At 48.2% G+C, this 22,500-nt stretch overlaps 1 protein-coding gene across 1 annotated transcript in view; it reads left to right on the forward strand.

Annotated features, from left to right (window-relative positions):
* The window catches only part of LOC139386134 (collagen alpha-1(XXVI) chain-like), a 57,781-nt gene that overhangs the window by 27,380 nt on the left and 7,901 nt on the right, over positions 1-22,500 (forward strand). Inside the window, exons 4-9 of the mRNA XM_071131567.1 lie at positions 2,740-2,801; positions 3,077-3,197; positions 5,111-5,200; positions 5,406-5,516; positions 22,083-22,160; positions 22,368-22,420. Of these exons, the coding sequence (XP_070987668.1) occupies positions 2,740-2,801; positions 3,077-3,197; positions 5,111-5,200; positions 5,406-5,516; positions 22,083-22,160; positions 22,368-22,420 (515 nt within the window). The remainder of the gene's footprint in view (positions 1-2,739; positions 2,802-3,076; positions 3,198-5,110; positions 5,201-5,405; positions 5,517-22,082; positions 22,161-22,367; positions 22,421-22,500) is intronic.

Below are 22,500 nucleotides of genomic sequence, written 5' to 3' on the forward strand. Positions count from 1 at the left end.
GTTGTCATGGTATCATTACTAGACTCCATATATTTATGTTGTCATGGTGTCATTGTGAGACTCCAGATCTTTATGTTGTCATGGTATCATTATGAGACTCCATATCTTTATGTTGTCATGTTGTCATGGTATCATTATGAGACTCCATATCTTTATGTTGTCATGGTATCATTATGAGACTCCATATCTTTATGTTGTCATGGTATCATTATGAGACTCCACATCTTTATGTCGTCATGGTATCATTATGAGACTCCATATCTTTATGTTGTCATGTTGTCATGGTATCATTATGAGACTCCATATCTTTATGTTGTCATGTTGTCTTGGTATACGTCCCCTGTAGATTGTAGTTCCACTGTAAGTACTGTGTTAGCTTTCATACAACGGAACCTTACATTCCCTCCCAAACAGAAACCTGCCACCTCTGCACATTGGTGTTGGTGTAGATCACTCCAGGCTCATGTTTAAGACATAATGACTCGTCTCTGTGGCGCGTGTTTATGATCCCAAACCCCTCATTGGGAACAGAGAGGGATAGAGGGTCATTTCAGTTCAGTGCTGTAACCAAACCACCCTACATTGTACCTTGTATGCCCCACATCACTCGGTACATGCATCACCCCCTACTGTTCTGATTCTCAGGGATATTACTCTTATCAAAAGGAGATCATTTGGTTATTTTTGGTCTCACTGAAGTGGCTTGATAAACAGTACTGAGTGTGTGGGCAGATAACAGTACTGACTGTGTGGGCAGATAACAGTACTGAGTATGTAGGCAGATAACAGTACTGAGTGTGTGGGCTGATGAATTACGGAGGAATGTGTTTGGTTGAGCCCTTGATCTTTGCTTCTGTTTGTGGATGTATTCATGTACGCTTATACTAATGGTAAATAAATACTTTGCAGGGAAAAAACACACACCAACACACCCTAACCCACCCAAACCCTGTCTGTCCTATTTTAACACAGAAACCTCAATGTCTGCCACTGTACTGTGGTTAAACCATGATGTAGGGAAGCCAGAACCGTTTAGCTCGTTTTTGTTGTTGCAATGACTAGTTATTTATGACTGCTAGTTGTCCATGGCTATGGCATTCTACATCATTAGGTTTGTGTGGCCAGTGTGGTCAGATGTGTCTGTGGAATGGGGAACATTCCGGAACACTTCTGTTATTGACTTTTCTAGATCATAACTTTCTATTTGAAACGTTCTGTTTACTTGACCAATGTTCTTCCGCGCGTATCGTCTCGGTTACCCAGAGGTGACTGGATTCTTATACAAGTGGTGCCTTGATGACCCCATTGTGGCAACCAGTAGATTAGTTGATATGATCTTGACTTGGGTTTTCTCTCTTAAAACCATTGGATGCCAATTAAACCTATTGGATTAATTCATACCCCTTCATGTTGCTGGAGAAAGTCTGTCCTAGACCCTCATACCCCTTCATGTTGCTGGAGAAAGTCTGTCCTAGACCCTCATACCCATTCATGTTGCTGGAGAAAGTCTGTCCTAGACCCTCATACCCCTTCATGTTGCTGGAGAAAGTCTGTCCTAGACCCTCATACCCCTTCATGTTGCTGGAGAAAGTCTGTCCTAGACTCTCATACCCCTTCATGTTGCTGGAGAAAGTATGTCCTAGACTCTCATACCCCTTCATGTTGCTGGAGAAAGTCTGTCCTAGACCCTCATACCCCTTCATGTTGCTGGAGAAAGTCTGTCCTAGACCCTCATACCCCTTCATGTTGCTGGAGAAAGTCTGTCCTAGACCCTCATACCCCTTCATGTTGCTGGAGAAAGTCTGTCCTAGACCCTCATACCCCTTCATGTTGCTGGAGAAAGTCTGTCCTAGACCCTCATACACCTTCATGTTGCTGGAGAAAGTCTGTCCTAGACCCTCATACCCCTTCATGTTGCTGGAGAAGGTCTGTCCTAGACTCTCATACCCCTTCATGTTGCTGGAGAAAGGCTGGCCATACAGAGGTGCACTGCAAATGGGTAGGCAGAAAACAATCTGAGCTGCGTGTGTGTGTGTGTGTGTGTGTGTGTGTGTGTGTGTGTGTGTGTGTGTGTGTGTGTGTGTGTGTGTGTGTGTTGGAGAGACAGAGAGAAAGATGACAAGAGGTCACTGTTTAGTCTGTCTGTCATGAATTTAATGAAGAAAATATTTATATATAGAAAATATTTAATAGCTAATAAATTCTTGGATATTTTTATACGGCTATTGTTCTTTTATATGTCTTTCGGCTTCCCAGGAGAAGGCCTGTGTGTGTGTGTGTGTGTGTGTGTGTGTGTGTGTGTGTGTGTGTGTGTGTGTGTGTGTGTGTGTGTGTGTGTGTGTGTGCGTGCGTGCGTGCGTGCGTGTGTGTGTGTGTGATCTCCTCTCACCTTTAACCCCCTCGTATCTCATCTCTCTCTCATCTCTCCTCTCCTCTCTCGTCTCTCCTCTCGTCTCTCTCTCTCTCTTGTCTCTCCTCTCGTCTCTCCTTTCTCTCTTGTCTCTCCTCTCTCTCTCTTCTCTCTCTCTCTCTCTTGTCTCTCCTCTCTGTCTCTCCTCTCTCTCTCCTCTCTCATCTCTCGTCTCTCCTCTCGTCTCTCTCCTCTCTCTCTTGTCTCTCCTCTCTCTCGTCTCTCATCTCTCGTCTCTCCTCTCTCTCTCTTGTCTCTCGTCTCTCATCTCTCCTCTCTCTCTTGTCTCTCTTGCCTCTCTCATCTCTCCTCTCTCTCTCTCGTTGCAGAGTGTATGAACTGCACTGGCTTCACTGACATAAACAACCGACTGAACTTCATCGAATCCAAGGTAAGAATGAAGGACAGGAGGAAAGGAGTCACAGGAAGATGGATGTTACCTGTCACATCAGTATATCTAATAATATAATAACATATTAATAATGCCATTTAGCAGACACTTTTATCCAAAGCGACGTACAGTCATGCGTGCTTACATTTTACATACGGGTGGTCCTGGGAATCAAACCCACAATCCTGGCAAGAGGCATGTTCTACTAACTGAGCTACGGAGAACCACATAAAATAAATCATTTTTAATCTGACCCTGGGTTTTTGTAATTCCAGATTAAGCTGCTAGAGGGAGCAGGTTCACCATCACCGTCCTTCAACAACTCAACAGAGGGCTCCAGTGACAACGTCATGTACCCCCCCACCCCCATCGGCCCTCCATCCTATCTGCACCCAGGTAACACCCCCACCCCCATCGGCCCTCCATCCTATCTGCACCCAGGTAACCCCCCCACCCCCACCGGCCCTCCATCTTATCTGCACCCAGGTAACCCCCCCACCCCCATCGGCCCTCCATCTTACCTGCACCCAGGTAACACCCCCACCCCCACCGGCCCTCCATCTTATCTGCACCCAGGTAACACCCCCACCCCCACCGGCCCTCCATCCTATCTGCACCCAGGTAACCCCCCCACCCCCATCGGCCCTCCATCTTACCTGCACCCAGGTAACACCCCCACCCCCACCGGCCCTCCATCCTATCTGCACCCAGGTAACACCCCCACCCCCACCGGCCCTCCATCCTATCTGCACCCAGGTAACATCCCCCCCTCCGGCCCTCCATCTTACCTGCACCCAGGTAACACCCCCACCCCCACCGGCCCTCCATCTTACCTGCACCCAGGTAACACCCCCACCGGCCCTCCATCTTACCTGCACCCAGGTAACACCCCCACCGGCCCTCCATCTTACCTGCACCCAGGTAACACCCCCACCCCCACCGGCCCTCCATCTTACCTGCACCCAGGTAACACCCCCACCGGCCCTCCATCTTACCTGCACCCAGGTAACACCCCCACCGGCCCTCCATCTTACCTGCACCCAGGTAACACCCCCACCCCCACCGGCCCTCCATCTTACCTGCACCCAGGTAACACCCCCACCCCCACCGGCCCTCCATCTTACCTGCACCCAGGTAACACCCCCACCCCCACCGGCCCTCCATCTTATCTGCACCCAGGTAACACCCCCACCCCCACCGGCCCTCCATCCTATCTGCACCCAGGTAACACCCCCACCCCCACCGGCCCTCCATCCTATCTGCACCCAGGTAACACCCCCACCCCCACCGGCCCTCCATCTTACCTGCACCCAGGTAACACCCCCACCCCCACCGGCCCTCCATCTTACCTGCACCCAGGTAACACCCCCACCCCCACCGGCCCTCCATCTTACCTGCACCCAGGTAACACCCCCACCCCCACCGGCCCTCCATCTTACCTGCACCCAGGTAACACCCCCACCCCCACCGGCCCTCCATCTTACCTGCACCCAGGTAACACCCCCCCCCCACCGGCCCTCCATCTTACCTGCACCCAGGTAACACCCCCACCCCCACCAGCCCTCCATCTTACCTGCACCCAGGTAACATCCCCACCCCCACCGGCCCTCCATCCTATCTGCACCCAGGTAACACCCCCACCCCCACCGGCCCTCCATCTTACCTGCACCCAGGTAACACCCCCACCGGCTCTCCATCTTACCTGCACCCAGGTAACACCCCCACCGGCCCTCCATCTTACCTGCACCCAGGTAACCCACCCCCACCCCCATTGGCCCTCCATCTTATCTGCACCCAGGTAACACCCCCAACCGCCAACACCAATACCACCCCTATACGCCCTCCATCTTACCTATAACCAGGTAGCACACCAACCCCCACCCCTATACGCCCTCCATCTTATCTATAACCAGGTAACACACCAACCCCCACCCCTATACGCCCTCCATCTTATCTATAACCAGGTAACACACCAACCCCCACCCCTATACGCCCTCCATCTTATCTATAACCAGGTAACACACCAACCCCCACCCCTATACGCCCTCCATCTTATCTATAACCAGGTAACACACCAACCCCCACCCCTATACGCCCTCCATACTACAGCCAGTAACACCCCCAACCCCACCCCTATACAGTGTCTCACACACACACACACACACACACACACACACACACACACACACACACACACACACACACACACATACACACACACACACACACACACACATACAGCCATATATCACCTCTGGGGAGGTTTCCTCTCAACATGTTAAACACATGGTTCTGGTTCTGGTCAATAGGAGGAAGAGGACCACCGGGGCCAATCGGATCACCAGGAATTCCAGGCCCAGCTGGCGAGGCAGGGGTTCCAGGACAGACCGGCCCCACAGGTGATCCATCCTGATATTCCCCATGTAACTCTGATGGTATTGTATAAGATTCATTCTGTTTTTCCAATATGTTGTGGATTGTCTTCTTAGGATTGCGTAGGAGTGACGCCACCTGACGTAAGACAATGCATGTTCAGGTCTTTATCTTATCTGACGACAATATGTGCCTATTGTTGTGAGAAGATATGCCCCCTCTGATTCCCAGGGCCAATGGGAGAGAGAGGAAGACCAGGAGAGATCGGACATCCAGGCCCTCCGGGGCCTTCCTCCTCCTCTACCCGGCCGAGAGGTGACATGTTTGGGTTCGACGAGCAGGGTGAGTGGACCCCCCCCCCTCCAACCACCCTCATTACCATCTCAGCCTTTGTAGATGGTATTGTTTCTAAGAGCTCTTCCTGTCAGCAATGATTGGAACACTGGCCAAGGACCAATGAATGCAGAACAATGTGAAGACAGGGGCACAAGTGGGAATGAAAGCTCTGTTACTGAATATGTTCATATCCACAAAGGGGAAACAATTAGTTATAACCACTGAGAGGGCCCTCAGACTATCTGTCCCCCTCGACATAGCATTGTTTGCTTCATAGCCTGTAGTAAAGGCTTTTCATTAGTAGTTCATGTCATTTAAAAGGGCATCAGGTTGCTATTTACCAGGATCAAAATGTTAGAATTACTACAACAGGAAATACTGGGTTGAATGAAGTTGATTGTTTCCTTGTGTTCACATTCACACTGCAGATGCTAACAGCTACCATGGGTCTTAATCTCCACTGGCCACTGCAGATGCTAACAGCTACCATGGGTCTTTATCTCCACTGGCCACTGCAGATGCTAACAGCTACCATGGGTCTCTATCCCCCGCTGGCCACTGCAGATGCTAACAGCTACCATGGGTATTTATCCCCCCTGGCCACTACAGATGCTAACAGCTACCATAAGTCTTTATCCCCCCCCCTGGCCACTGCAGATGCTAACAGCTACCATGGGTCTTTATCCCCCCTGGCCACTGCAGATGCTAACAGCTACCATGGGTCTTTATCCCCCCTGGCCACTGCAGATGCTAACAGCTACCATGGGTCTCTATCCCCCCCTGGCCACTGCAGATGCTAACAGCTACCATGGGTCTTTATCTCCATTGGCCACTGCAGATGCTAACAGCTACCATGGGTCTCTATCCCCCCCTGGCCACTGCAGATGCTAACAGCTACCATGGGTCTTTGTCTCCATTGGCCACTGCAGATGCTAACAGCTACCATGGGTCTTTATCTCCACTGGCCACTGCAGATGCTAACAGCTACCATGGGTCTTTATCCCCCCCTGGCCACTGCAGATGCTAACATCTACCATGGGTCTCTATCCCCCCTGGCCACTGCAGATGCTAACAGCTACCATGGGTCTTTATCTCCATTGGCCACTGCAGATGCTAACAGCTACCATGGGTCTTTATCTCCACTGGCCACTGCAGATGCTAACAGCTACCATGGGTCTCTATCCCCCCTGGCCACTGCAGATGCTAACAGCTACCATGGGTCTTTATCTCCATTGGCCACTGCAGATGCTAACAGCTACCATGGGTCTCTATCCCCCCTGGCCACTGCAGATGCTAACAGCTACCATGGGTCTTTATCTCCATTGGCCACTGCAGATGCTAACAGCTACCATGGGTCTTTATCTCCACTGGCCACTGCAGATGCTAACAGCTACCATGGGTCTTTATCCCCCCCTGGCCACTGCAGATGCTAACAGCTACCATGGGTCTTTATCTCCATTGGCCACTGCAATTCAACTCAATTTCACAAACAAATACCTATTCTAGAATTCTAGAATTCAAACTGAAATATTCTATGATTAATTAATAACAGGACCAGTATCCAAATGCATACAGTAACTGTTTTCCATGGATGAGATAGTGTTGGTGACTAGAATGGTCCGGACAAGACAAACACAGGTTAATGTGCTCTAATTTACCACCAGATGGCAGTACAGGCTGACAGGTTGAGGCTCAGGGGTTACCAGTGTTTGGCCATGCTGCAAAATGAAAACGTTAAGATTAGGGTAAGGCATATGGTTAGCAGTGTGGTTAAGGTTAGGGTAAGGCATAAGGTTAGCAGTGTGGTTAAGGTTAGGGTAAGGCATAAGGTTAGCAGTGTGGTTAAGGTTAGGGTAAGGCATAAGGTTAGCAGTGTGGTTAAGGTTAGGGTAAGGCATAAGGTTATCAGTGTGGTTAAGGTTAGGGTAAGGCATAAGGTTAGCAGTGTGGTTAAGATTAGGGTAAGGCATAAGGTTAGCAGTGTGGTTAAGGTTAGGGTAAGGCATAAGGTTAGCAGTCAAATCAAATCAAATCAAATCAAATCAAATTTTATTTGTCACATACACATGGTTAGCAGATGTTAATGCGAGTGTAGCGAAATGCTTGTGCTTCTAGTTCCGACAATGCAGTAATAACCAACAAGTAATCTAACTAACAATTCCAAAACTACTGTCTTGTACACAGTGTGAGGGGATAAAGAATATGTACATAAGGATATATGAATGAGTGATGGTACAGAGCAGCATAGGCAGATACAGTAGATGGTATCGAGTACAGTATATACATATGAGATGAGTATGTAAACAAAGTGGCATAGTTAAAGTGGCTAGTGATACATGTATTACATAAGGATACAGTCGATGATATAGAGTACAGTATATACGTATGCATATGAGATGAATAATGTAGGGTAAGTAACATTATATAAGGTAGCATTGTTTAAAGTGGCTAGTGATATATTTACATCATTTCCCATCAATTCCCATTATTAAAGTGGCTGGAGTTGAGTCAGTGTCAGTGTGTTGGCAGCAGCCACTCAATGTTAGTGGTGGCTGTTTAACAGTCTGATAGCCTTGAGATAGAAGCTGTTTTTCAGTCTCTCGGTCCCAGCTTTGATGCACCTGTACTGACCTCGCCTTCTGGATGATAGCGGGGTGAACAGGCAGTGGCTCGGGTGGTTGATGTCCTTGATGATCTTTATGGCCTTCCTGTGACATCGGGTGGTGTAGGTGTCCTGGAGGGCAGGTAGTTTGCCCCCGGTGATGCGTTGTGCAGACCTCACTACCCTCTGGAGAGCCTTACGGTTGAGGGCGGAGCAGTTGCCGTACCAGGCGGTGATACAGCCCGCCAGGATGCTCTCGATTGTGCATCTGTAGAAGTTTGTGAGTGCTTTTGGTGACAAGCCGAATTTCTTCAGCCTCCTGAGGTTGAAGAGGCGCTGCTGCGCCTTCTTCACAATGCTGTCTGTGTGAGTGGACCAATTCAGTTTGTCTGTGATGTGTATGCCGAGGAACTTAAAACTTGCTACCCTCTCCACTACTGTTCCATCGATGTGGATAGGGGGGTGTTCCCTCTGCTGTTTCCTGAAGTCCACAATCATCTCCTTAGTTTTGTTGACGTTGAGTGTGAGGTTATTTTCCTGACACCACACTCCGAGGGCCCTCACCTCCTCCCTGTAGGCCGTCTCGTGTGGTTAAGGTTAGGGTAAGGCATAAGGTTAGCAGTGTGGTTAAGGTTAGGGTAAGGCATAAGGTTAGCAGTGTGGTTAAGGTTAGGGTAAGGCATAAGGTTAGCAGTGTGGTTAAGGTTAGGGTAAAGTTTAAATGTATGTTAAGGTTAGGGTTAAGGTTAGGGTTAAGTTTCAAGTCAAATATCAGAGAAAATGTAGAAGTAAATCGAATCAAATTTTATTAGTCACATGCGCCGAACACAACAGTTGTAGACCTTACAGTGACTGGGGGGTGTTCTAGTTGATCTTTTCCCTGTCTAATCTTTTGTATTTCTATGTTTCTACCAGTGAAATCCTTACTTACGAGTGTCACGTCCTGACCATAGAAATACTTTATTTTCTATGGTGGAGTAGGTCAGGGCGTGACTGGGGGGTGATCTAGTTGATCTATCCCCTGTGTAGTCTAGTTTTTGTATTTCTATGTTTCTATGTTGGCCTGGTATGGTTCCCAATCAGAGGTCTATCGTTGTCTCTGATTGGGGATCATATTTAGGCAGCTTTTTCCCACCTGTTGTTTGTGGGATTTTGTTTTTGTATCAGCTTTCTTCCTGGGAAGGAGAGGCGGACCAAAATGCAGCGTGGTTATTTATAAACATCTTTAATGAAAGATGAAACCGTGAACACTATACAAAATAAGAAACCGTGGAGAGAGAAAAAAAACAGTCCTAACTGGTGCAAAACACAGAGACCGGAACAATCACCCACAAGATACCTAAAGAATATGGCTGCCTAAATATGGTTCCCAATCAGAGACAACGATAAACACCTGCCTCTGATTGAGAACCACTCCAGGCAACCATAGACTTACCTAGAACACTCAACTGAACACAACCCCATAGACTACAAAACCCCTAGACAAAACAAGACACATAAATCACCCATGTCACACCCTGGCCTAACCAACATACTAAAGAAAACACAGAATACTAAGGCCAGGGCGTGACAGTATTGTTGCTTTTGAGGCCTACAAGGCTGTACGTTCGTTTGTTTGTTTCTCTTTATTGTTTTGTTGCTGGTTCACATTGAAATAAATGTTGATGAACCCAAATCCCGCCGCGCCTTGGTCTACCCATTTCGACGAGCGTTACAACGAGCCCCTAACCAACAATGCAGATTTTTTTGAAAGGATAAGAATAAGAAATAAATGTAAGAGGTAATTAAATAGCAGCAGTAAAATTACAATAGTGAGACTATATACAGGTTTGGTATCGGTACAGAGTCAATGTGGAGGCTACATACAGGGGGTACCGGGACAGAGTCAATGTGGAGGCTATATACAGGTTTGGTACCGGTACAGAGTCAATGTGGAGGCTATATACAGGGGGTACCGTTACAGAGTCAATGTGGAGGCTATATACAGGGGGTACCGGTACAGAGTCAATGTGGAGGCTATATACAGGGGGTACCGGGACAGAGTCAATGTGGAGGCTATATACAGGTTTGGTACCGGTACAGAGTCAATGTGGAGGCTATATACAGGGGGTACCGGTACAGAGTCAATATGGAGACTATATATAGGGGGTACCGTTACAGAGTCAATGTGGAGGCTATATACAGGGGGTACCGGTACAGAGTCAATGTGGAGACTATATACAGGGGGTACCGTTACAGAGTCAATGTGGAGGCTATATATAGGGGGTACCGGTACAGAGTCAATGTGGAGGCTATATACAGGGGGTACCGGGACAGAGTCAATGTGGAGGCTATATACAGGTTTGGTACCGGTACAGAGTCAATGTGGAGGCTATATACAGGGGGTACCGTTACAGAGTCAATGTGGAGGCTATATACAGGGGGTACCGGTACAGAGTCAATGTGGAGGCTATATACAGGGGGTACCGGTACAGAGTCAATGTGGAGGCCATATATAGGGGGTACCGGTACAGAGTCAATGTGGAGACTATATACAGGGGGTACCGGTACAGAGTCAATGTGGAGGCTATATATAGGGGGTACCGGTACAGAGTCAATGTGGAGACTATATATAGGGGGTACCGGTACAGAGTCAATGTGGAGACTATATACAGGGGGTACCGGTACAGAGTCAATGTGGAGGCTATATACAGGGGGTACCGGTACAGAGTCAATGTGGAGGCTATATACAGGGGGTACCGGGACAGAGTCAATGTGGAGGCTATATACAGGTTTGGTACCGGTACAGAGTCAATGTGGAGGCTATATACAGGGGGTACCGTTACAGAGTCAATGTGGAGGCTATATACAGGGGGTACCGGTACAGAGTCAATGTGGAGGCTATATACAGGGGGTATCGTTACAGAGTCAATGTGGAGGCTATATACAGGGGGTACCGGTACAGAGTCAATGTGGAGGCTATATACAGGTTTGGTACCGGTACAGAGTCAATGTGGAGGCTATATACAGGGGGTACCGGTACAGAGTCAATGTGGAGGCTATATACAGGGGGTACCGGTACAGAGTCAATGTGGAGGCTATATACCTGGGGTACCGGGACAGAGTCAATGTGGAGGCTATATACAGGTTTGGTACCGGTACAGAGTCAATGTGGAGGCTATATACAGGGGGTACCGGTACAGAGTCAATGTGGAGGCTATATACAGGGGTACCGGTACAGAGTCAATGTGGAGGCTATATATAGGGGGTACCGGTACATAGTCAATGTGGAGACTATATACAGGGGGTACCGTTACAGAGTCAATGTGGAGGCTATATATAGGGGGTACCGGTACAGAGTCAATGTGGAGACTATATACAGGGGGTACCGGTACAGAGTCAATGTGGAGGCTATATATAGGGGGTACCGGTACAGAGTCAATGTGGAGACTATATATAGGGGGTACCGGTACAGAGTCAATGTGGAGACTATATACAGGGGGTACCGGTACAGAGTCAATATGGAGACTATATATAGGGGGTACCGTTACAGAGTCAATGTGGAGGCTATATACAGGGGGTACCGGTACAGAGTCAATGTGGAGGCTATATACAGGGGGTACCGGGACAGAGTCAATGTGGAGGCTATATACAGGTTTGGTACCGGTACAGAGTCAATGTGGAGGCTATATACAGGGGGTACCGTTACAGAGTCAATGTGGAGGCTATATACAGGGGGTACCGGTACAGAGTCAATGTGGAGGCTATATACAGGGGGTACCGGTACAGAGTCAATGTGGAGGCTATATATAGGGGGTACCGGTACAGAGTCAATGTGGAGACTATATACAGGGGGTACCGGTACAGAGTCAATGTGGAGGCTATATATAGGGGGTACCGGTACAGAGTCAATGTGGAGACTATATATAGGGGGTACCGGTACAGAGTCAATGTGGAGACTATATACAGGGGGTACCGGTACAGAGTCAATGTGGAGGCTATATACAGGGGGTACCGGTACAGAGTCAATGTGGAGGCTATATACAGGGGGTACCGGGACAGAGTCAATGTGGAGGCTATATACAGGTTTGGTACCGGTACAGAGTCAATGTGGAGGCTATATACAGGGGGTACCGTTACAGAGTCAATGTGGAGGCTATATACAGGGGGTACCGGTACAGAGTCAATGTGGAGGCTATATACAGGGGGTATCGTTACAGAGTCAATGTGGAGGCTATATACAGGGGGTACCGGTACAGAGTCAATGTGGAGGCTATATACAGGGGGTACCGGGACAGAGTCAATGTGGAGGCTATATACAGGTTTGGTACCGGTACAGAGTCAATGTGGAGGCTATATACAGGGGGTACCGGTACAGAGTCAATGTGGAGGCTATATACAGGGGGTACCGGTACAGAGTCAATGTGGAGGCTATATACCTGGGGTACCGGGACAGAGTCAATGTGGAGGCTATATACAGGTTTGGTACCGGTACAGAGTCAATGTGGAGGCTATATACAGGGGGTACCGGTACAGAGTCAATGTGGAGGCTATATACAGGGGGTACCGGTACAGAGTCAATGTGGAGGCTATATACAGGGGGTACCGGTACAGAGTCAATGTGGAGGCTATATATAGGGGGTACCGGTACAGAGTCAATGTGGAGACTATATACAGGGGGTACCGTTACAGAGTCAATGTGGAGGCTATATACAGGGGGTACCGGTACAGAGTCACTGTGGAGGCTATATACAGGGGGTACCGGTACAGAGTCAATGTGGAGGCTATATACAGGGGGTACCGTTACAGAGTCAATGTGGAGGCTATATACAGGGGGTACCGGTACAGAGTCAATGTGGAGGCTATATACAGGGGGTACCGGGACAGAGTCAATGTGGAGGCTATATACAGGTTTGGTACCGGTACAGAGTCAATGTGGAGGCTATATACAGGGGGTACCGGTACAGAGTCAATATGGAGACTATATATAGGGGGTACCGTTACAGAGTCAATGTGGAGGCTATATACAGGGGGTACCGGTACAGAGTCAATGTGGAGACTATATACAGGGGGTACCGTTACAGAGTCAATGTGGAGGCTATATATAGGGGGTACCGGTACAGAGTCAATGTGGAGGCTATATACAGGGGGTACCGGGACAGAGTCAATGTGGAGGCTATATACAGGTTTGGTACCGGTACAGAGTCAATGTGGAGGCTATATACAGGGGGTACCGTTACAGAGTCAATGTGGAGGCTATATACAGGGGGTACCGGTACAGAGTCAATGTGGAGGCTATATACAGGGGGTACCGGTACAGAGTCAATGTGGAGGCCATATATAGGGGGTACCGGTACAGAGTCAATGTGGAGACTATATACAGGGGGTACCGGTACAGAGTCAATGTGGAGGCTATATATAGGGGGTACCGGTACAGAGTCAATGTGGAGACTATATATAGGGGGTACCGGTACAGAGTCAATGTGGAGACTATATACAGGGGGTACCGGTACAGAGTCAATGTGGAGGCTATATACAGGGGGTACCGGTACAGAGTCAATGTGGAGGCTATATACAGGGGGTACCGGGACAGAGTCAATGTGGAGGCTATATACAGGTTTGGTACCGGTACAGAGTCAATGTGGAGGCTATATACAGGGGGTACCGTTACAGAGTCAATGTGGAGGCTATATACAGGGGGTACCGGTACAGAGTCAATGTGGAGGCTATATACAGGGGGTATCGTTACAGAGTCAATGTGGAGGCTATATACAGGGGGTACCGGTACAGAGTCAATGTGGAGGCTATATACAGGTTTGGTACCGGTACAGAGTCAATGTGGAGGCTATATACAGGGGGTACCGGTACAGAGTCAATGTGGAGGCTATATACAGGGGGTACCGGTACAGAGTCAATGTGGAGGCTATATACCTGGGGTACCGGGACAGAGTCAATGTGGAGGCTATATACAGGTTTGGTACCGGTACAGAGTCAATGTGGAGGCTATATACAGGGGGTACCGGTACAGAGTCAATGTGGAGGCTATATACAGGGGTACCGGTACAGAGTCAATGTGGAGGCTATATATAGGGGGTACCGGTACATAGTCAATGTGGAGACTATATACAGGGGGTACCGTTACAGAGTCAATGTGGAGGCTATATATAGGGGGTACCGGTACAGAGTCAATGTGGAGACTATATACAGGGGGTACCGGTACAGAGTCAATGTGGAGGCTATATATAGGGGGTACCGGTACAGAGTCAATGTGGAGACTATATATAGGGGGTACCGGTACAGAGTCAATGTGGAGACTATATACAGGGGGTACCGGTACAGAGTCAATATGGAGACTATATATAGGGGGTACCGTTACAGAGTCAATGTGGAGGCTATATACAGGGGGTACCGGTACAGAGTCAATGTGGAGGCTATATACAGGGGGTACCGGGACAGAGTCAATGTGGAGGCTATATACAGGTTTGGTACCGGTACAGAGTCAATGTGGAGGCTATATACAGGGGGTACCGTTACAGAGTCAATGTGGAGGCTATATACAGGGGGTACCGGTACAGAGTCAATGTGGAGGCTATATACAGGGGGTACCGGTACAGAGTCAATGTGGAGGCTATATATAGGGGGTACCGGTACAGAGTCAATGTGGAGACTATATACAGGGGGTACCGGTACAGAGTCAATGTGGAGGCTATATATAGGGGGTACCGGTACAGAGTCAATGTGGAGACTATATATAGGGGGTACCGGTACAGAGTCAATGTGGAGACTATATACAGGGGGTACCGGTACAGAGTCAATGTGGAGGCTATATACAGGGGGTACCGGTACAGAGTCAATGTGGAGGCTATATACAGGGGGTACCGGGACAGAGTCAATGTGGAGGCTATATACAGGTTTGGTACCGGTACAGAGTCAATGTGGAGGCTATATACAGGGGGTACCGTTACAGAGTCAATGTGGAGGCTATATACAGGGGGTACCGGTACAGAGTCAATGTGGAGGCTATATACAGGGGGTATCGTTACAGAGTCAATGTGGAGGCTATATACAGGGGGTACCGGTACAGAGTCAATGTGGAGGCTATATACAGGGGGTACCGGGACAGAGTCAATGTGGAGGCTATATACAGGTTTGGTACCGGTACAGAGTCAATGTGGAGGCTATATACAGGGGGTACCGGTACAGAGTCAATGTGGAGGCTATATACAGGGGGTACCGGTACAGAGTCAATGTGGAGGCTATATACCTGGGGTACCGGGACAGAGTCAATGTGGAGGCTATATACAGGTTTGGTACCGGTACAGAGTCAATGTGGAGGCTATATACAGGGGGTACCGGTACAGAGTCAATGTGGAGGCTATATACAGGGGGTACCGGTACAGAGTCAATGTGGAGGCTATATACAGGGGGTACCGGTACAGAGTCAATGTGGAGGCTATATATAGGGGGTACCGGTACAGAGTCAATGTGGAGACTATATACAGGGGGTACCGTTACAGAGTCAATGTGGAGGCTATATACAGGGGGTACCGGTACAGAGTCACTGTGGAGGCTATATACAGGGGGTACCGGTACAGAGTCAATGTGGAGGCTATATATAGGGGGTACCGGTACAGAGTCAATGTGGAGACTATATATAGGGGGTAACTGTACAGAGTCAATGTGGAGGCTATATACAGGGGGTACCGGTACAGAGTCAATGTGGAGGCTATATACAGGGGGTACCGGTACAGAGTCAATGTGGAGGCTATATATAGGGGGTACCGGTACAGAGTCAATGTGGAGACTATATACAGGGGGTACCGTTACAGAGTCAATGTGGACGCTATATACAGGGGGTACCGGTACAGAGTCAATGTGGAGGCTATATACAGGGGGTACCGGTACAGAGTCAATGTGGAGGCTATATACAGGGGGTACCGGTACAGAGTCAATGTGGAGGCTATATACCTGGGGTACCGGGACAGAGTCAATGTGGAGGCTATATACAGGTTTGGTACCGGTACAGAGTCAATGTGGAGGCTATATACAGGGGGTACCGGTACAGAGTCAATGTGGAGGCTATATACAGGGGGTACCGGTACAGAGTCAATGTGGAGGCTATATACAGGGGGTACCGGTACAGAGTCAATGTGGAGGCTATATATAGGGGGTACCGGTACAGAGTCAATGTGGAGACTATATACAGGGGGTACCGTTACAGAGTCAATGTGGAGGCTATATACAGGGGGTACCGGTACAGAGTCACTGTGGAGGCTATATACAGGGGGTACCGGTACAGAGTCAATGTGGAGGCTATATATAGGGGGTACCGGTACAGAGTCAATGTGGAGACTATATATAGGGGGTAACTGTACAGAGTCAATGTGGAGGCTATATACAGGGGGTACCGGTACAGAGTCAATGTGGAGGCTATATACAGGGGGTACCGGTACAGAGTCAATGTGGAGGCTATATATAGGGGGTACCGGTACAGAGTCAATGTGGAGACTATATACAGGGGGTACCGTTACAGAGTCAATGTGGACGCTATATACAGGGGGTACCGGTACAGAGTCAATGTGGAGGCTATATACAGGGGGTACCGGTACAGAGTCAATGTGGAGGCTATATATAGGGGGTACCGGTACAGAGTCAATGTGGAGACTATATACAGGGGGTACCGGTACAGAGTCAATGTGGAGGCTATATATAGGGGGTACCGGTACAGAGTCAATGTGGAGACTATATATAGGGGGTACCGGTACAGAGTCAATGTGGAGACTATATACAGGGGGTACCGGTACAGAGTCAATGTGGAGACTATATATAGGGGGTACCGGTACAGAGTCAATGTGGATACTATATATAGGGGGTAACTGTACAGAGTCAATGTGGAGGCTATATACAGGGGGTACCGGTACAGAGTCAATGTGGAGGCTATATACAGGGGGTACCGGTACAGAGTCAATGTGGAGGCTATATACAGGGGGTACCAGTACAGCGTCAATGTGGAGGCTATATACCTGGGGTACCGGTACAGAGTCAATGTGGAGGCTATATACAGGGGGTACCGGTACAGAGTCAATGTGGAGGCTATATACAGGGGGTACCGGTACAGAGTCAATGTGGAGGCTATATACAGAGGGTACCAGTACAGAGTCAATGTGGAGGCTATATATAGGGGGTACCGGTACAGAGTCAATGTGGAGACTATATATAGGGGGTACCGGTACAGAGTCAATGTGGAGACTATATACAGGGGGTACCGGTACAGAGTCAATGTGGAGACTATATATAGGGGGTACCGGTACAGAGTCAATGTGGAGACTATATATAGGGGGTAACTGTACAGAGTCAATGTGGAGGCTATATACAGGGGGTACCGGTACAGAGTCAATGTGGAGGCTATATACAGGGGGTACCGGTACAGAGTCAATGTGGAGGCTATATATAGGGGGTACCGGTACAGAGTCAATGTGGAGACTATATACAGGGGGTACCGTTACAGAGTCAATGTGGAGGCTATATACAGGGGGTACCGGTACAGAGTCAATGTGGAGGCTATATACAGGGGGTACCGGTACAGAGTCAATGTGGAGGCTATATATAGGGGGTACCGGTACAGAGTCAATGTGGAGACTATATACAGGGGGTACCGGTACAGAGTCAATGTGGAGGCTATATATAGGGGGTACCGGTACAGAGTCAATGTGGAGACTATATATAGGGGGTACCGGTACACAGTCAATGTGGAGACTATATACAGGGGGTACCGGTACAGAGTCAATGTGGAGACTATATATAGGGGGTACCGGTACAGAGTCAATGTGGAGACTATATATAGGGGGTAACTGTACAGAGTCAATGTGGAGGCTATATACAGGGGGTACCGGTACAGAGTCAATGTGGAGGCTATATACAGGGGGTACCGGTACAGAGTCAATGTGGAAGCTATATACAGGGGGTACCAGTACAGAGTCAATGTGGAGGCTATATACAGGGGGTACCAGTACAGAGTCAATGTGGAGGCTATATACAATGGGTACCAGTACAGAGTCAATGTGGAGGCTATATACAGGGGGTACCGGTACAGAGTCAATGTGGAGGCTATATACAGGGGGTACCAGTACAGCGTCAATGTGGAGGCTATATACCTGGGGTACCGGTACAGAGTCAATGTGGAGGCTATATACAGGGGGTACCGGTACAGAGTCAATGTGGAGGCTATATACAGGGGGTACCGGTACAGAGTCAATGTGGAGGCTATATACAGAGGGTACCAGTACAGAGTCAATGTGGAGGCTATATACAGGGGGTACCAGTACAGAGTCAATGTGGAGGCTATATATAGGGGGTACCGGGACAGAGTCAATGTGCTCGGGCACCGGTTAGTTGAGGTAATATGTACATGTAGGTAGAGTTATTAAAGTGACTATGCAGAGATAACAACAGAGAGTAGCAGCGGTGTAAAAGGGGGTAGAAATAGTCTGGGTAGAAATTTGATTAGGTGTTCAGGAGTCTTATGGCTTGGGAATAGAAGCTGTTTAGAAGCCTCTTGGACCTAGACTTGGCTCTCCGGTACCACTTGCCGTGTGGTAGCAGAGAGAACAGTCTATGACTTGAGTGGCTGGAGCCTTTGACAATTTTTAGAGCCTTCCTCTTTCTTTATTGTTTATTTCACCTTTATTTAGCCAGATAGGCTAGTTGAGAACAAGTTCTCATTTACAACTTCAACCTGGCCAGGATAAAGCAATGCAGTTCAACACATACAACAACACAGAGTTACACATGGAATAAACAAACATACAATCAATAATACAGTAGGAAAATCTATATACAGTGAGTGCAAATGAGGTAGGATAAGAGAGGTAAGGCAAAGAATAGGCCATGGTGGCAAAGTAATTACAATATAGCAATTAAACACTGGAATGGTAGGATGTGCAGAAGATGAATGTGCAAGTTGAGATATTGGGGTGCAAAGGAGCAAGATAAATAAATAAATACAGTATGGGGATGAGGTAGATTGGATGGGCTATTTACAGATGAGCTATGTACAGGTGCAGTGATCTGTGAGCTGCTCTAACAGCTGGTGTTTAAAGCTAGTGAGGGAGGTAAGAGTCTCCAGCTTCAGAGATTTTTGCAGTTCGTTCCAGTCATTGGCAGCAGAGAACTGGAAGGAGAGGCGGCCAAAGGAAGAATTGGTTTTGGAGGTGACCAGTGAGATATACCTGCTGGAGTGCGTGCTACGCGTGGGTGCTGCTATGGTGACCAGTGAGCTGAGTTAAGGCGGGGCTTTACCTAGCAGAGACTTGTAGATGAAGTTGCCTGGTATAGAGGTCCTGGATGACCGGAAGCTTGGCCCCAGTGATGTACTGGGCTGTTCACACTACCCTCTGTAGTACCTTGCAGTCGGGGGCGAGCAGTTGCCATTCCAGGCAGTGATGCTCTCGATGGTGCAGCTGTAGAACCTTTTGAGGATCTGAGGACCCATGCCAAACCTTTTCAGTCTCCTGAGGGGGAATAGATTTTGTCGTGCCCTCTTCACGAATGTCTTTGTGTGCTTGGACTATGTTAGTTTGTTGGTGATGTGGACACCAAGGAACTTGAAGCTCTCAACCTACTCCACTGCAGGCCCGTCAATGAGAATGGGGGCGTGCTCGGTCATCTTTTATCTGTAGTCCACAATCATCTCCTTTGTCTAGGCTGGGCTTCTGACTTTGCAACTTGAGTAGATAGTGATGGCCCTGAGCTGCTTATTAGTAGTCTGGCTCAAAGTGGGTCTGGCTCAGAGTGGGTCTGGCTCAGAGTGGGTCTGGCTCTAGATCTGGGTCTGTGGAGAGCAGAGGAGAAGAGAGGCTGTTGGCTGTGTTGGCTGCTGGAGCCAGCTGGCTGTAAATCACAGCTCATTTGTAAGCTGTCAGCACAGCAGTCTGCAATTGAAAATGCAGGCCCAGCCAGGAGCCAAATCCCAGGCCCTTGTAGAGAAGGAATGGAGGGAGACTGCATGAGCAGCTGTCATTAGTTCTAGAGGGATGCTACCACTCAATGGCGGGTATTCATGTACAGGTATACGGGTATTTTTTTCAAATAAGCATTTATAATCTATCTTTTGCCTCTCTGTGTCTGTAGCTAAAATTGTCCCTTTCCTAAATTAGCCATGGATGTAGGTAGGGATCTGTAATTGTGTTTTACTTAATTTTCCATACTGGCCAATGATTACAACAGCGATTTTGATCCAATCATTAATTCATACCTTGTTGTGTCCCCGGCCTGAGAGGATGGAAGGTCAATATGTACGGTAGTTAGATATAGAAGGCTAATGTTAACTAGCTAACGTTGCCCATGAATGGAAGTTAGACTAGCGAGTAATCATTTTAGCCAAGTAGCCTGGGACAACAAAATATAAAAGCCTGTACTGTATGACAGAGTGAGAGACTATTTCATCAATATGAAAGAGAGGCGTTGTTTCTCTACAAGTAGAGTGAGTCGACATGTTTTTCTACTTGCACACACACACACACACACACACACGCACACGCACACACACGCACACGCACACGCACACACACGCACACACACAGAAATCAGAAACATGCACATCCACATCATATGCAGCTTATGTTGATTGGACTACATTGTTATTTTGGTATATTTTAGTTGTTGCTGTATTAGACTAAGCAGAGGGGGGGGGGGGAGCCACGCATCGCTACTGTTTCCACTAGACCCTCTATGCTTCAACTAGACCCTCTATGCTTCCACCAGACCCTCTATGCTTCCACTAGACCATCTATGTTTCCACTAGACCCTCTATGTTTCCGCTAGACCCTCTATGTTTCCACTAGACCCTCTATGTTTCCACTAGACCCTCTATGTTTCCACTAGACCCTCTATGTTTCCACTAGACCCTCTATGTTTCCACTAGACCCTCTATGCTTCCACTAGACCATCTATGTTTCCACTAGACCCTCTATGTTTCCGCTAGACCCTCTATGTTTCCACTAGACCCTCTATGTTTCCACCAGACCCTCTATGCTTCCACTAGACCATCTATGTTTCCACTAGACCCTCTATGTTTCCGCTAGACCCTCTATGTTTCCACTAGACCCTCTATGTTTCCACTAGACCCTCTATGTTTCCACTAGACCCTCTATGCTTCCACTAGACCCTCTATGCTTCCACTAGACCCTCTATGCTTCCACTAGAACCTCTATACTTCCACTAGAACCTCTATGCTTCCACTAGAACCTCTATGCTTCCACTAGACCCTCTATGCTTCCACTAGAACCTCTATGCTTCCACTAGACCCTTTATGCATCCACTAGACCCTCTATGCTTCCACTAGAGCCTCTATGCTTCCACTAGAGCCTCTATGCTTCCACTAGACCCTCTATGCTTCCACTAGACCCTCTATGCTTCCACTGCTTCCACTGAGAGGAAGGAGAAGAGACTAGAGGTTTAGACTAACACAGAAACAATCACACAGGGACCAACACAACCTAGACAGGTGCATGTATTCACACAGGGACCAACACATACTAGGCAGATGAATGTATTCACACAGGGACCAACACATACTAGACAGGTGCATGTATTCATATAAATGCACATCTCATTTGATAAAAGTTATTGTACCCTAGCAGTTTACCCTAACAACAGACACCACTACAGAATGTTGACAGCCGACATGTCTAGGCTCTGATCCAGCACTCTGAGCTCAGAGACGGACTAACCCTGTCCTGAACCCAAATCTCTGGCAGACAGTGATCCGTAAAAGACCAGCTGTAGTCTTCGCATAAGGAGTTCCTTACAATATTCAGACTGTATGATGAAACACACACACACACACACACATGTTTGATGACAAACCAAGGGTGAAGTGTTGGGTCAGAGGTCCTACAAGCCTTAATGAAACATAATTTAGTATTTTACGGCATTGGTACAACTACAGTAATTAAATTAGTTTTTTGTTTGTTTGTTTGTGTTTTAATCAGAGGAGACCCGTCTTACTCCAACTCTTCCTGAGTTGGTAGCTGGCCCTCCTGGTCCATCTGGCCCCCTAGGACCTCCAGGTACCACTTCAGTTCTGTGTGTGTGTGTGTGTGTGTGTGTGTGTGTGTGTGTGTGTGTGTGTGTGTGTGTGTGTGTGTGTGTGTGTGTGTGTGTGTGTGTGTGTGTGTGTGTGTGTGTGTAGCTGGTGTTTTTCTCCAAGAATCAGGACGGAACTACAGGTAGTATGGACATGAATATGTTCTGGAACTGTTTCTGTGACATCACAGGTCCCCCTGGATCAATCGGACCAGCAGGAGTTCCAGGTCTCCCAGGGCGAGATGTGAGTACCAAATAGTCTGGTATAATGTCAGAGATGTTACTATGGTCACGGTCAACATTACATAGCAGAGATTTTACTAT

This window comes from Oncorhynchus clarkii, chromosome 27, assembly GCF_045791955.1.
Source record: "Oncorhynchus clarkii lewisi isolate Uvic-CL-2024 chromosome 27, UVic_Ocla_1.0, whole genome shotgun sequence".
In the NCBI taxonomy this organism is placed as follows: Eukaryota; Metazoa; Chordata; class Actinopteri; order Salmoniformes; family Salmonidae; genus Oncorhynchus; species Oncorhynchus clarkii.